The 14,081-nt window shown below is 38.5% G+C and overlaps 1 protein-coding gene across 1 annotated transcript in view; it reads right to left on the reverse strand.

Annotated features, from left to right (window-relative positions):
- Positions 1-301: 301 nt before the first annotated feature.
- The window catches only part of LOC131049410 (heat shock factor-binding protein), a 43,639-nt gene continuing 29,859 nt past the window's right edge, over positions 302-14,081 (reverse strand). Inside the window, exon 5 of the mRNA XM_057983461.2 lies at positions 302-811. Coding sequence (XP_057839444.2) covers positions 687-811 — 125 coding nt within the window. The 3' untranslated portion in view covers positions 302-686. The remainder of the gene's footprint in view (positions 812-14,081) is intronic.

A 14,081-nucleotide genomic window follows, 5' to 3' on the forward strand; every position in this document is an offset into this window, starting at 1 on the left:
ATCTTCTTCAATAAGTTAAAATATCTTATTTTATCTTCAAAGTATTTCTTCTCAAAAAATAATTCCCTTATGCAATAATTTGAAATCTTCAAATATGTGTCAATAAAATTTCTTAAACCATATTTATACATTCATATGAATGTAATGCAATGCCTTCGTTTCATATAAAATTTGACACTAACGACTAACGATTTTCCTAGGACAAATTAAAAGCTCAAATAGAAAACAAACTGTCATAAATTTCACACTGACATGCAAGGGTGGCCATTAAGTTCCAGACCTGTCCCTAAAGAAGAGGAGCTTGCATATAAATTCAGATTCAATCCATATTCAAATTCAGTAGATATCTGTTTGTAGAGAATAATACAATACCATGATTTAATAAAGGTGACTACGTAAAAGAAACTTTAGCCACCTGGAAAGTAAACACCATCGCTACATTATTCATTAATACAATCAAATGAAAAATATAAATATCATGAAATAACCAGAATCCTGTGTAAGAGTTCCACGCCTGCTCAGGCAAGGCTTTACAATCCAGAAATACTATTTCAAGTTAACAGTGCTTTTACATAAATGTGGAAACACTATCCAAGTTACCAGAATTAATTTCAAAACTAGAAGAACTGCAAAAATCATTTGGTATCCTTTACATTGGACTCCCATTAACTGCATCAGCCAGTGTCTCAGCTAGTGTCTTTCTGATCAGAAGGTGACAAAGAATCAGAAGGTGGAACCACCTCTGCTGTTTCCTTTGTAAGATCTTCAATACTCTTTTCCAAATCATCAATTCGAGTTCCCATCTCATCAAGTAAAAAATGTCAAGATAAACATGCAAGAAAATCTTTATACTTGAAAACTATTAAAAGTGAAAGGAAAAAAGATAATAATTATTAATAACAGACGATTTGAAGATTCTATCTTGGAACGTGAGGGGCTTAAATAGCCCTGTGAAACAACACATGCCGAAATGTATGCTGCTGGATCAAAAAATGGATATTCTCCTGATACAGGAAACAAAGATGAGATCTGAAAGATGTTTGGTTGAAAGACAAAGCCATCTCTGATATGAACCAATTCAATTCAGTTAAAAAGATCTTAATTCAGTGCTGTGGCACCTTTGTACATGGCTACCTCTCGTGGCGGTGGGATCAGGTTAAATGGAGAAACCTTATGGATCATGTGTCGAATAACAATAATATCTCAGATGCTAACATAAGCCAAATGGTGGAAGAGGCCTAATCTTTAGTCTCCACCCTGGAAGAGGATATGGGTGAAAGGCCTCATTCCAAAAATCAACTGTTTTTGGTGGGTTACTGTTTATGGTAAAATCTTGACTATAAATCTGGCTCTGCCTTTACTGATCAAAAAAAAAAAAAAAACCTTGACTATTGACTATCTAAATAAAAGAGGCTTCTCAATCGTCAACAGGTGTATCCTATGTTGCTGGGATCTTGAGAGTATTGATCATTTGTTTCTACATTGCCAATTTGCAAGGGAGGTTTGGGATGAGCCGCTTGTTGATCTTACGATTATGTGGACCTTCCCGAGGAGATTGAAAGACCTCATGGAGCAATGGAGTCATAGTCCTTTCACACACCCAATTTTTCAGAAATCTTTGGCTCCAAATTCCTGCTTTTATTGCATGGAATATTTGGAAGGAATGTAACAATAGGATATTCAGAGAGGAAGCTTGTAACAGTAAAGTTTTGTTCCACATCATTAAACAGCAGATTAAAGAGAATATAAATGTTGCTTCCTTCAGGACTTCTAAGGTTATGACGAGCTTGCTAGATTTAAGGATAAAACAACAATGGGGAATCACCCATAATTTTCTTAACTTGAACTGGCATAAACTGATCTTAAGAAATGATTGCCTTTGGTCCCCTCCGGATGATGGTTAGCTCAAATGCAACTTTAATGGCTGTTCTAAAGGAAACCCTGGCTTATTTGGAGCGGAAGGCATCATCAGAAACTGAAAGGGTCATTTGGTAGAAGGCTACCGTGTGAATTTGGGAAGAGGATCTAATAAAAGGCAATTGCTGCCTGGCAAGGGCTCAGGCGCCTCTGTAATTTAAACTGTCAAAATGTCATCCTGGAAGGTGACTCCAAACTAATTGTGGATTGTTTGAATGGAAAGATAAACACCCCCTGGGAAATTAAAAATGTTGTGGAAGAAAGTAAAAGGCTGATGGGCCTATTTCACAAAGTTAAGGTCCAACATATTTTTAGGGAACAGAAGAGTGCTCGGGCTAAAAAATATCTTGGCGAAGCTATAATTTAAACTGTCAAAATGTCATCCTGGAAGGTGACTCCAAACTAATTGTGGATTGTTTGAATGGAAAGATAAACACCCCCTGGGAAATTAAAAATGTTGTGGAAGAAAGTAAAAGGCTGATGGGCCTATTTCACAAAGTTAAGGTCCAACATATTTTTAGAGAACAGAACAGTGCTCGGGCTAAAAAATATCTTGGCGAAGGAAAGGACTAAGTCATACTTGAATGACTTTGTCTCTGTAGTTAACTGTTTTATGTGGTTGCTTTTTTTCTTTCCTTTGTCGTTTTAAAAATGGGTGCCAACCTTTTTCAAATTCAAATTAGGGGGATGACTTGGATGATGACCAAGATACTGACTTGGTGGTTATTGTGGGGGTTGTGCTGGACGCCTACTAGGATATATGATGGCACGAAAGATATTAATTCCTTTTTTGAGGTCAGTAGTACAGAGCCTTTTCTCCACCACTTGGCCTTAATTACTAAGGGTGGGGAAATTATTCAATGGAAAGGCGGCAGTTGTATATCACATATTGGCAAGATTTCCCACGATGCGAGATGTCCTTTCACCTGTGGGGACAGCGGTGAAGATCATTTTAAAGATAGCCTTTTTGGTAAGTGTTTTTCATCTAGTGGGGTTAGAATTTCGAGCGGTAGCTTTTCTCTGTGTCACTTTCAGACATCTTGCCAAACTACTGTGCTTCAGTTTCTTGAAATGGGAGGCCCTTTGAAGAGGACGGAGCCAAAAAGTTGGAAGGAGCTTCAAAAAAACGAAGAGATGTGGGACCTTTTCCACAAAGCGGGGATGACGCCCCTTTTCTTATCTATGAAGGGCTATAACAGAGCACTTTCATCGAGGTTCTGCAACTCATGGCAGAATGGTGAAGTCTCAGTTGGCCACATCTCCTTTGTCGTCTCGCCGGAGCTTATTGTGGAGGTGACTGGGTTGAGGAACGAGGGCAAGAAAGTTAAGAAAAGAAGCTCCGCTAATTACAAGCACTACATGAAGAAATTTTTTGAGAAGGGATAGAAACTGATGGTGGTGCAGAATGGGTATGGTCGTTTTGTCCTCCCTAAACCCTATGCTATTGTGAGTTATTTTGTTATGAAGTACTTTACCTTAGAAGGCTACTACACTACTGTGCATGGCTACCATTTTCCTATCCTGAACCATATTAGGCATGGCAATAGTATTAATTTGCCTTATTTTCTCTTTACTTTGCTATCTACTAGTATTTCTAATGGTGCTAACCTGTCGCTCCACCAAGGGCTTATCTATATTATGTACAAGTATGTGTTTGACCATAGTTGAACTACTCACCAAAACCAAAAACTCGCTAAGCCTTGAAAAGAAAACTCAGGAAAAACTCAACCAATACTTGGCAAAAAACTCGGGAACTTAAAAAATTGCTTAAATTTAATTAGAAATGCATTTTTTTTTTGCAAAATTCAATGAGAAGACGCATCCCATGAGTCAATAAATGAGAACACAAAAGAAACAAGCTGAGTCTAGATAAATTTAAACGCAAAGTGGGTACAAAATTGCATCCTCATGAGGAATGTTGATGGCTGGAAGCAAAATAGTAAATAGTTTTTGCAGAACTAAAAGTAAATAAATCAATACAATTACATCTTCCTCTTCCCAACTCTAGTAAAAACTAGGGTGGAGGTAGAACTAGAGGGTCTAGTCCTAGAAGTCTGTTGTGGGCGTGATTGTGCCTCCTCACTCGATATGAATGGCTCAAGTTGTGGCTCATCCTCCATCCTAGATGTAGCTCTGCCTCTAGCTGCACCTGGCACTGGCAATGACTCATCCTCCTCATCCTCCTCAATGTCATCCAGTGTGAAACCAAATCCACCCCCCTCCTTCGTAGCCTGCCTCTCCAAATCATTGATGTCATCCTCTATAAACAATGGAGGCTGCTCCTGCGATGTCCAATCACTGTAAGGATCTATATCATCCAAATCAATTGGACCAACTGATGCTTCCTCTACCTTATGCGCAACCAAAGATTATATTGCACAAAGACAAGGTCATTGAGGCATTTTTGAGTTAACTTGCTCCTCTTCTTCGTGTGGATGGCCTCAAACAATCTCCAATTGCGCTCACAACTAGATGAACTACAAGGTTAGCATAAGATTCTGAGGACAAATTTTTTGAGATTTGGGGTATTTCCACCCCAACTTTGCCACCAAGCATCTGCAAAATAAAACTAGGTTGAGGGTAGCACCCCTCGCCGGGGTCTGAGGGTGAGAAAGAGAGGGGTAGAGAGATAGGTCTAGATCTTGGGGGAGAGAGGAGAGAGTGAGCTGGAGAGTGGTAGAGAGGGCGATAGAGGAAGAGTGATAGGGAGATAGATAGGTCTAAAATTCGGGGCAAATAAAGTGAGTGAGATCGAGAGAGCGAGAGAATGTTGATAGGAGCATACTGATTATTGAAATTTGACTATCTGAAAATTTAAAAGATCTAAAACCTAGAATTTGCATTATAACTCCTAGAGATCGAAAACCACTCTCAAACATCCTGCCAATATATACATGAAATATAACTGAAAGTATAAGTCACATTTCAATACTTAAATGTTATATTTCATCTATATATTTTGATGAAGAGAATGAGACTGACTTGAAAAAAAAAATAGATAATTTTTTGACATGTTTGGACCTCTTTTTTTAATGCAGCCAAGCTTTTTTATAAAAAACTTGCCGAGTTTCGCCAAGAACTCAACGAGTTTTTCCCAAGAACTTGGTGCATTTTTATGGCAAGTAAAAGTCATAAAAACTCGCCCTGAAGAAAAACTCGCAAGTTTTTAACTACTCGCCGAGTTTTCAGCGAGTAGTCCAACTATGCGTTTGACCATTCCCCCCATCGTAGCCGTTTGCTTACCCTTCCTAGGAATTCTAAGCAAAAAAATGAGGCCCAATGCTCTTCTATCATAATCGAGCTTATTGAAACTAACACCCTGCCTTCGAATGAGAACACCCCTATTGCAAAATCTAAAGGCAAAAAACCCTGTCGAGCTAGAACCCAAAGCCCTAGAAGTGGCCCTGCTCAAAACCAACCTTGATAAAAGAAAGTCAAAATCCCCTAAAAACAGACCTGCTAAAGCTAGAAAGTTAGAAAAGGATTCTAGCAAAAAAAACATCACAATTGAGCTTGATTTACATGATTCTGAGGAGCAAGAGGATGACCCACATGAAAAGGAGGAGGGTAGCTCTGGTGAACATAGGTTGACTCGCCTCCTAGCTAAAGATAAGAGAGTCAAAATTGGAACCAAAGATGCCTCCCCTGAACCAGCTGAGTTCACCCCAAATGATGATGATGACTCCTCTAATGAGGATACAGAGGATGAGGAATTTCAAGTGGAAGAGAAGGAACAAGAGGAGAATTGTAAGGAGGATTTGTATGGATTGAGCAATTCTAGAGGATTCGGATGGATTGAGCAATTCTTTGGAGGACAAGGAGGACTCAGAACAAAATTCCCTGCCTCCAAATTTTCTTGAGGATGTGGAAATGGTGCCTTGCTCTCAGGACACTCCTATTGATAAGGAGAATTACAGTGCCAAAAAACAGCAAAATCAGATACTTGATCTGCAAGTTAAGGTCATGAACCTTGAAGCGAAAGTGGAGGAATATAGGCAAGGATATCAGCTAATGGGAAAGACCCTAAATTCCCTATGTGCTATTACTGATGGTATTATGTGGAAAGCGGCCAGGGGGGTTGTCTTGAGACAAAGCAGGATAAAGAAAAAAGCTAAAAAGCTAGGCAAGGATGGCAACCTGTAGGAGGAGGAGCACAAAGAGGACTCAATGTACCCTGAGATATGGGATGAACAGATGTAGCGGCTGGAGCAGGACTAGAATCTCATCAAGGATGACTAGGATGCAGCTATACTGGTGTCCTTTTCAGTCTATGTTTATCTTGGAAGCAGTCCATCTTAGTTTTTCTATAAACTTTTATATGAATAGGCTTGCATGCCGTATGTTAGGGGTTTCTATTAGAATTAAGTTTTCTGATATGATCATGGACTCTTTATACTTATTTGCTAGTACCCATGTTATGGATAGAAGGTGGCTGGACAGGATTATTATGTTTAGTTATGTTGGTATGCTTGTTTTTTATTACTTTTGAGAGCTGTTTTTTGAACTTTCTGGATGTCTAGCTGTCTGAAGTCAGTGGTTGTGTTGTTGCTCTCTAATCTTGTTGTTTTGTGAGGATTCAAGGCCCCCTCCCTACAAAAGTAATCAAAAACAAACGATTTGAAGATGGATATATTTTATATAAAATTTGAGAGGATTGAAATGAACAACAAGGGCGCAAAGGAGCGAAGAAGTGCACAGGAGCAAAGATGAGTGAAATGGCATGAAGAAATGAAATAGAGGGATGCATGGCAGAAAGGTAGATCTGAAGGAGACGGTATCAGAGGAATCAGTAAGGTGGCAACTGGGGCCACGCTATCCCTTTGACCAAATCTAGACTTCCATACCGATTCTCACAAGATATATCCCAAGACTTTTGATATTAGCATCAACTAGTTGCATACGATCGTTGATGATAAAATCCAACCCCCTCAATCCACTAGTCTCAATGCTAACTTCTTCAATTTATGGCTTGCATATGGCACACTAACAGATTGCATTTTGTCAAATTCGGGTGCAGCAATTAATTTCAATTTTCTTTTCTTGCCAAAAGGATTTTTCACCTTATTTTACCCTAACGCAAAAGTCAAGTAAACACTTCTTAATAGAGGCCCATAGCCAAATTGGCAGTCATCCCAGAAAATTGTAGTTTGATGAGAACTTCTTATGGATCCATCTTTATAATTTACCAGCTAAATATTGGGATATTTTGATGTTATCTAAATAAACTCACTGGGTGAGTTCCAAATGGTGGATGATAATGCCTTGAAAAGCAATGCATTAATCCATGCTATGCTCTATCTCAAAATTGACATTTCAAATCCTCTCCCAACTTATATTGTTTTAGAATCTGCCTCTGGACCTTGGTAGCAAAAAACTCAAATTGAAAGCTCTCCCAGATATTTCCATTGACATAAAAATGTCATGCCAAGATATTCTGTCCGCATTTTAGAAAAATGAAATGGTTTTGGCAAAAGAAATAGCCCACAAACAAAGCACCGTCTTCAATGCCAAGAGGTGCTTCTGATCTGAATAATGTTTTTACTTTTACCCTCAACTTGGAAAATGATATCCTAGAGGCAGCAGATATGGAGATATTGCATTTGGATGAAGATATGCAAGGAGAAGACAACAAATTAGCCAACGTAGAATTGATTACTCACCATCTCTCAAAGTGAATCATCACTGACAAAAGCCAACTATGGATTGAAGGGAAAGAGAGGAAATATGTAAAAGAAAAAAATAATGCAAAAATAATTTTGGGGTTCAACAATAATTGAAATTCAAATTAAGATTGAAGAGTACAAAATCCCCTCCTCAAAATCAATGAAGATCCTATTTTGGAATATTAGCTGTGCTTAAACACCTTTAACAAACAATGCTTGGTGAGGTGTCAATTGAAAGACCAAAAGGCAGACTTGATTCTACTTCAAGAAACAAAGCTGAAATGAAATCAAGCTGCCCCTCTAATCAAGACTTAAAAAAGGTGGCAGGGACTTTAAGTGGATACTAATGGAGCCTCTAGCGGCATGGGAATTTTGTGGTCTCCATTGTCAGTTAAAGTGGAAATGTGTAAGATGCCCCTTGCTAGCCATTTTTTATTTGTCTTTCCCACTCTCTGTAATTTTGTCAAACAGTTTGCCTGCAAGCTGATGACTAAGTTTTCTGATTTGGTTTTGTTCTGAACTTGCAATGGTTGTGAATGGATATTGAGTTGATTCAACACAAAATTATTTGTAATACAACTTATTAAATTAACAGCAGCAGTATAAAGAAACCAAATCCAAATATATATTCTCAGTTTCTAAGGACATAAATCTGAAATACATCAACAGCAGATTTCTACTAAGTTTCCCTAGTTAATGATGTCATTACAATGTGATTGCATACCAAAAACGCTGTTCCAGTCACTGTGCCAACCATTAAATGTAAGAACAGCAGTGGTATGGCACTCTCCCAGGTTTGTATGGCATTCTTCAAGTGGTTTCAGACTGATACCGTCCCTTTCCAATGCTTTTCAGACTTGAATGATGTCACCTTGTTTTTTCTCAACCCTGTATGACACCTTCAGCTGACTCGCAGACATTGAGACCCACTTCCAGCTAGTTTCCGGCTTGTACGAAACCCTTGGGTTCAGTTTCAGATCCGTATGTTGCTGCTGAAGTCAATTCTGGGCTGAACAGCACACCTGTAGCAGATTTTGGGAATGTGCAGCCCCCCTAGTTGGATTTCAGACTTGTTTGATCCCTTCCCAAATAGGCTCAGAACTGTACGGTAGACATATGCTTCCAAAAATTGATGGTTTTGTGCAATAAGAAAGGGCAGTGCAGCTAGCAGCAATTTAGTCTCAGTCACAGCCCTTTAAAATGACTTTCAATCTGATCTGGAAATGCTTCAAATATACCAAACTCGACAAAAAATGGCAACTAGAGATACTTACAATCTCAGTTCAATGTGTTCCCTGAAGTAGAAACACCACTAATTCCTCTGACCGTATCTTGCAACAGCAAGAAGAATGTCATTCATGAGGGATTCCGTCCTCACAAACCCTTGAAGATGAGTTCTCCAGTCAATTCACAAATTATCATATCAGCCGAGCATGCCTGAACGTCCCAGCTGAAGGCAAATAAATATCCTCTCTTGGAGGTCGATTTCTCAGCATATGCAATGTGGGATTAAACAATAACAATATTTTATTAATTTTCCCTAAAGTGATTTGAGGCCCATGTATTCACATGAATCGTCCAGCCTAGGAAAGAACACTTTTCAAAACAACTTAAAAATAATAAAGTGACTTTATAATTAACATGTACTTTTAATTTAATAGTCACTTTATAACTAAGTTGCCGGTTCGAGTTTGGGTTCGGGCACCGGTTCGGGTTCGAAGAATCGGTACGCCGGTACGGCAAAATTTTGAAAGGGGTTTGGGTTCGTTTGGGTTCGTTAGTACAAAAACATGTAAATTATATATATATATATATATGCAGCCTATAAAGCATGAATTAAGATTAGCATGTCACATAGCATCATATAAACAACAAAACCAACATAAACTTGTAATCATAGTATCATGATCATACCATAACATCATATACATCAAGTTTAATATCAAAATGATAAAATATTCAAGTATCATTGTTTCAACTTTCAACAATTTGAAGTTTGATCATCAAATGGATTCTCCAATTCATCATCCTCATTCTCCTCCTCATCATTGACATTCACATTAGATGAATCAATGCCAATGCCAATGCCACTTACACTTGCACTTGCACTTTAAGTTTGCTCGCTATCTAAGTCATCAAATTCAACAAGCTGAGAAGTGAAAGCATCCAAATCAGTATGCTCTGGCTCTATATCCCACATCTTCGTTTCCCCTTTGCTTGTAGTCATGTTGCTTGTGTGAAATGAGCCAAGTTAATGTTTTAAAACTCACTTTTAGGGTTATATTTTAATTTTTTATCTGGTGGAATTCAAAAAATATTAAATTTTGCAAAAAAAAAACCATTTTTGGGCTGTCAGACCCTTGGGTTCGACCTGGTCCTAACCAGGCCTGTGAATCACGGACCCCGTCCGGACCATAGGAGGACCGGACTAGTACCAGGGTTCTAGGGGGCCGAACCCAGTAACCTAGCTTTATAAATACAACATCAACTTCGGGCATTAAAATAAAATATCAATCAGTCTCAAAAAGCCCTGTGCAATAGCTCAATGGAAAGATCTCAGCAAATCGCTCCAAATCCAAAACTGAAAAATACAGAATCACTACCTATAGCTGACTTACTATAAATAGTTTGTCCTTCACAAACCCCTTCAAATGAACTCGGTTTGGCCTCAAAATGAAATTGCCTACACCAAAATACCCCTAGATCCCTTATGTCCTAGTTAGCCCTTGGGACCATGGAAAAACGGGCTAACGACATATCTTTAGATGACTGTCTAGAAAGGGGACATTACAAAATGATGGTTACTACACATATTAGTCGTTTTACAAAACTCACAGCTTTTCTTCAAGCCTTGTTTTTTAATTTTCTGCATATATGGGCCAATTGAGTGTCTGGCCGAAAAAGGGGTTTGGGATCAAGTGTCGGCAATTTTTTACTCAATACCAAAAGACGTTTTTCTTTTAGGCGGGGACTTAAAACACTTTTCTTTGCTCTACCAAAAAAGAAGTGGTTTACCCATACCCTTAAATCACAGCTGGATTTTTTGCATTTGAGGATATGGGGAAATTGGTAGACATTAAACCTAAATCTACCTCTTTCACATGGTCAAATTGAAGAAAAGAATTTTGTCAAATAAATAAAGACTACACAGATTACCCCTCTTACATTCCTAGCTCAATCAAGTTTGGTTGAAAGTGTGATCCATACTGTTACATAGTTGAACCATCTCCCCATTTCTCTAGAACAAACTCCCATATTCTCACCTTTCAAATTTGAAATTATGTGGCTCAAAATACCAAATATTCTTCCTCTGATGAAATCCTAGTGGCAGTCATCCTCAAAGATAAACAATATTGTTGTGAGGTATTCACACATCGCCCCATTGCAAATGGGGACCCCCACTTTTTTCTGCTTTCAAGGATAGCGTTAGAATCCTTAGCTATTAGCCTTTACATTGAAGAGGTATAGATGGTCAAGAAGCCAGAGTCCCATACTGTTACACAATTGAACCATCTCCCCATTTCTCTAGAACAAACTCTGATATTCTCACCTTTCAAATTTGAAATTATGTGGCTCAAAATACCAAATATTCTTCCTCTGATGAAATCCTAGTGGTAGTCATCCTCAAAGATAAACGGTATTGTTGTGAGGTATTCACACATCACCCCATTACAAATGGGGACCCCCACTTTTTTCTGCTTTCTAGGATAGCATTAGAATCCTTAGTTATTAGCCTTTGCATTGAAGAGGTATAGATGGTCAAGAAGCCAAGAGTCAGGTGGATATCCTTGTGTGAGGTGTGAAATGAGTGAGTTTGTTAGCCTTCAGTAACGTCTAGATCACATGAGTAAAGCCCATCATGAGTTCAAACGAAGAGTGAAGAGGAATTGCTAGTAAGGGTTACTTCAAGTGCTCCTCTTCTGGAGCAAAATTCTCTCAGAGCGAATTTCACTTCTAGTTCCCTAGGTTGAAGGCGAAGTCACATTCAAGGTGCGTTTTAAAGACTTTTGACATATATAGGCATAAACTAAGGCATTCAACCCAAAGTGTGTTTTCAAGCTACTTCAAGTGCTCCTCTTGAGGAGCGAAATTTACTTCAAGTGCCCTTAGTTGAGAGCGAAATTGTTCCTAGAATGCACCTTGAGCCTAGTTTCAACAAACTTGAATAAATGGAATGAAGGAGAATGAGCAAGACAACACTAAGTGTTAAGTTTCAATCCACTTCAAGTGCATCACTATTAGAGCAAACTTCAAGTGCACCCCTTGTGGAGCGAACTTCATGTGCTCAAGTTTCAGAGCAAGATTCCTCCTAAGACCTCATGTTGAGCATGCTAAGACGTATTGGAGTTGGGAAAGTGAGTGTAAGTGATTGAAGGAGAGTTAAGGTGTTTATTTGAAATTAACTTCAAGTGCTCCTCTTGAGGAGCGAATTTCACTTCATGTGCTCTTTGATAGGAGCGAATTTTCCCTTTAGGCCTTCCATGAGGTAAGTTTGACATGTTTTCATGAATGAATGTTTAAAAAACCTAAGGTTTGAGTCAATAGAGCAAGGTAAAGCGATTAAGAGCAAGTTTGGTTTTGATTTGAATTTCACTTCAAGTGCATGCAAATTGGAGCGAACTTCAAGTACATGCAAATTGGAGCAAACTTCAAGTGCATCCAAGTTGGAGCGAACTTCATGTGCATCCAAGTTGGGGCGAACTTCATGTGCATCAAGATTGGAGCGAAATTGCTTGTAGAGTTTTCTTCCAAGTTAATTTGATGCCTCCACTTGCATGAATGACAAGGTATTCAAATCTGAAGTCATGAAGGGCAGAATTGGATTAGGTTTGAGAGAACTTCCATTGCTCACCCTTAAGAGTGACCTCCTCTTATCAAACCTGCAAATCACATAAAATCAGAAATCATATCAAATTAAGAGATTATATAGAAGGTATATATCATGTGTGTTTGATGCTCATTTGTTTGTTTTGTAGGAGATGAAGAAAGAGATGAAGAAAATCACATTGGAGGAGGATCAAAACAAGTGTCGTAAGGAGGAAATTTCAATGTCAAGGTCAAGAAGATGTCCTCAAGAGGAAAACTTCAACAGCAAATGCAAAACCATCAAGGATGGTGATTGCAAAGCAAAAGGAGGAAGATTGTAAGATCTACACCACTATACAAGGAAGATATCCTCAAGGAGAAAACTTCAATTACAAGCACGAGAATGCCCAAGACGAATCTCAACTCTCACCGCACCATGGAGACATGAAGAGATCAAAGGAGTGCGAAGGAGAAGTCATATAATCACCCCAAGGCAAGCAAGCGAGGATGGAGTAATGACTCAGCTACATCAATACTTCCCATCACCACTACTTTTAGCGAACTTGAAATGTTGAGTATCAAGAGATATCTCTCAACATCCTTTCATGATGACAAATCAAGTCTACAAGAGCAAGTAGAGCTGGGATCCCAATCACTACCTCCACCAATCAAAGAAGTTCCACATCAGTACGTCCGGATACAATGTACCTAACTCGTCCATGATGGCACAAACTCTGAGGCACCTACCCCCGTTATGTCCAAATATTGCAATTATTTCATTGGCCAGAATTGAATTTGTTGTAACAAACCCTAATTAAGGTTTCATTGTAAAATCTCGACCATTGATCTGAGCCATTGAATTGTATTCAGAGCATTATAAAAGGCTCAAGCTCTTCATTTGTAAAGGTTAATAGTAAGAGAATAGTTAATAGAATAGTTAGTGAATAGAGTAGTGAATAGTGAATAGAGCTAAGATGGTAGCTAGATTAGAATAGAAGTTAGATTAGGAGAAGGCAAAGATTGTTGCCAAACCTTGTTGTAAAGAGCAATTGATTTCATTGAAGTTATGGTAAATTTGATTTGTTACTTCAACAACTTGCATGGTCTTTACTTCTCAATTTACTTTCATGTTGATTAGATTGAGTGGAAGAAATTGTTGAGTGCATTTGCGTGGAATCCGTTTAGTCTGTACCACTAGCCTCTTGCTGATTGTAAGTGTGCCTTATGTGGTCAACTAGAATGATATGAGCTTAACTTCAAATTCTTATGCGTCCATTGTTTATGCATTAACTTGAATGGTGATCAATGTTTGATGGTAATGATTTGAACATAATTGAATCATCCCTTAGAAGATTGCACTGAGCTTGTGTCAAATTGTTCAAGTTTGATGGTGAGACCCCGCCCAGTAGGATTCCATCGAATCATTCACCCATTTTCTTGCATTCTTAGGATTAGAATAGACTTCCCAAACCCTATGCCTTTTGCTCTTTCTTTTTTATCCAAGCGAGTAGATAAGATCTAAGTTCCAGCAATTCAAGTATTCAACGTAAGTCCCTTTGTGATTCCAACATAATCACATCAAACAAACGAGTTTATCCACACATCATGACCCGACATATCAGAACCTTGGAGTTGCCTCAAGTGATCCTTCAGCTAATCTTCAGTATTTGAGTAACTTTGTTCAAGAGAGGATAA

This window comes from Cryptomeria japonica, chromosome 1, assembly GCF_030272615.1.
Source record: "Cryptomeria japonica chromosome 1, Sugi_1.0, whole genome shotgun sequence".
In the NCBI taxonomy this organism is placed as follows: domain Eukaryota; kingdom Viridiplantae; phylum Streptophyta; class Pinopsida; order Cupressales; family Cupressaceae; genus Cryptomeria; species Cryptomeria japonica.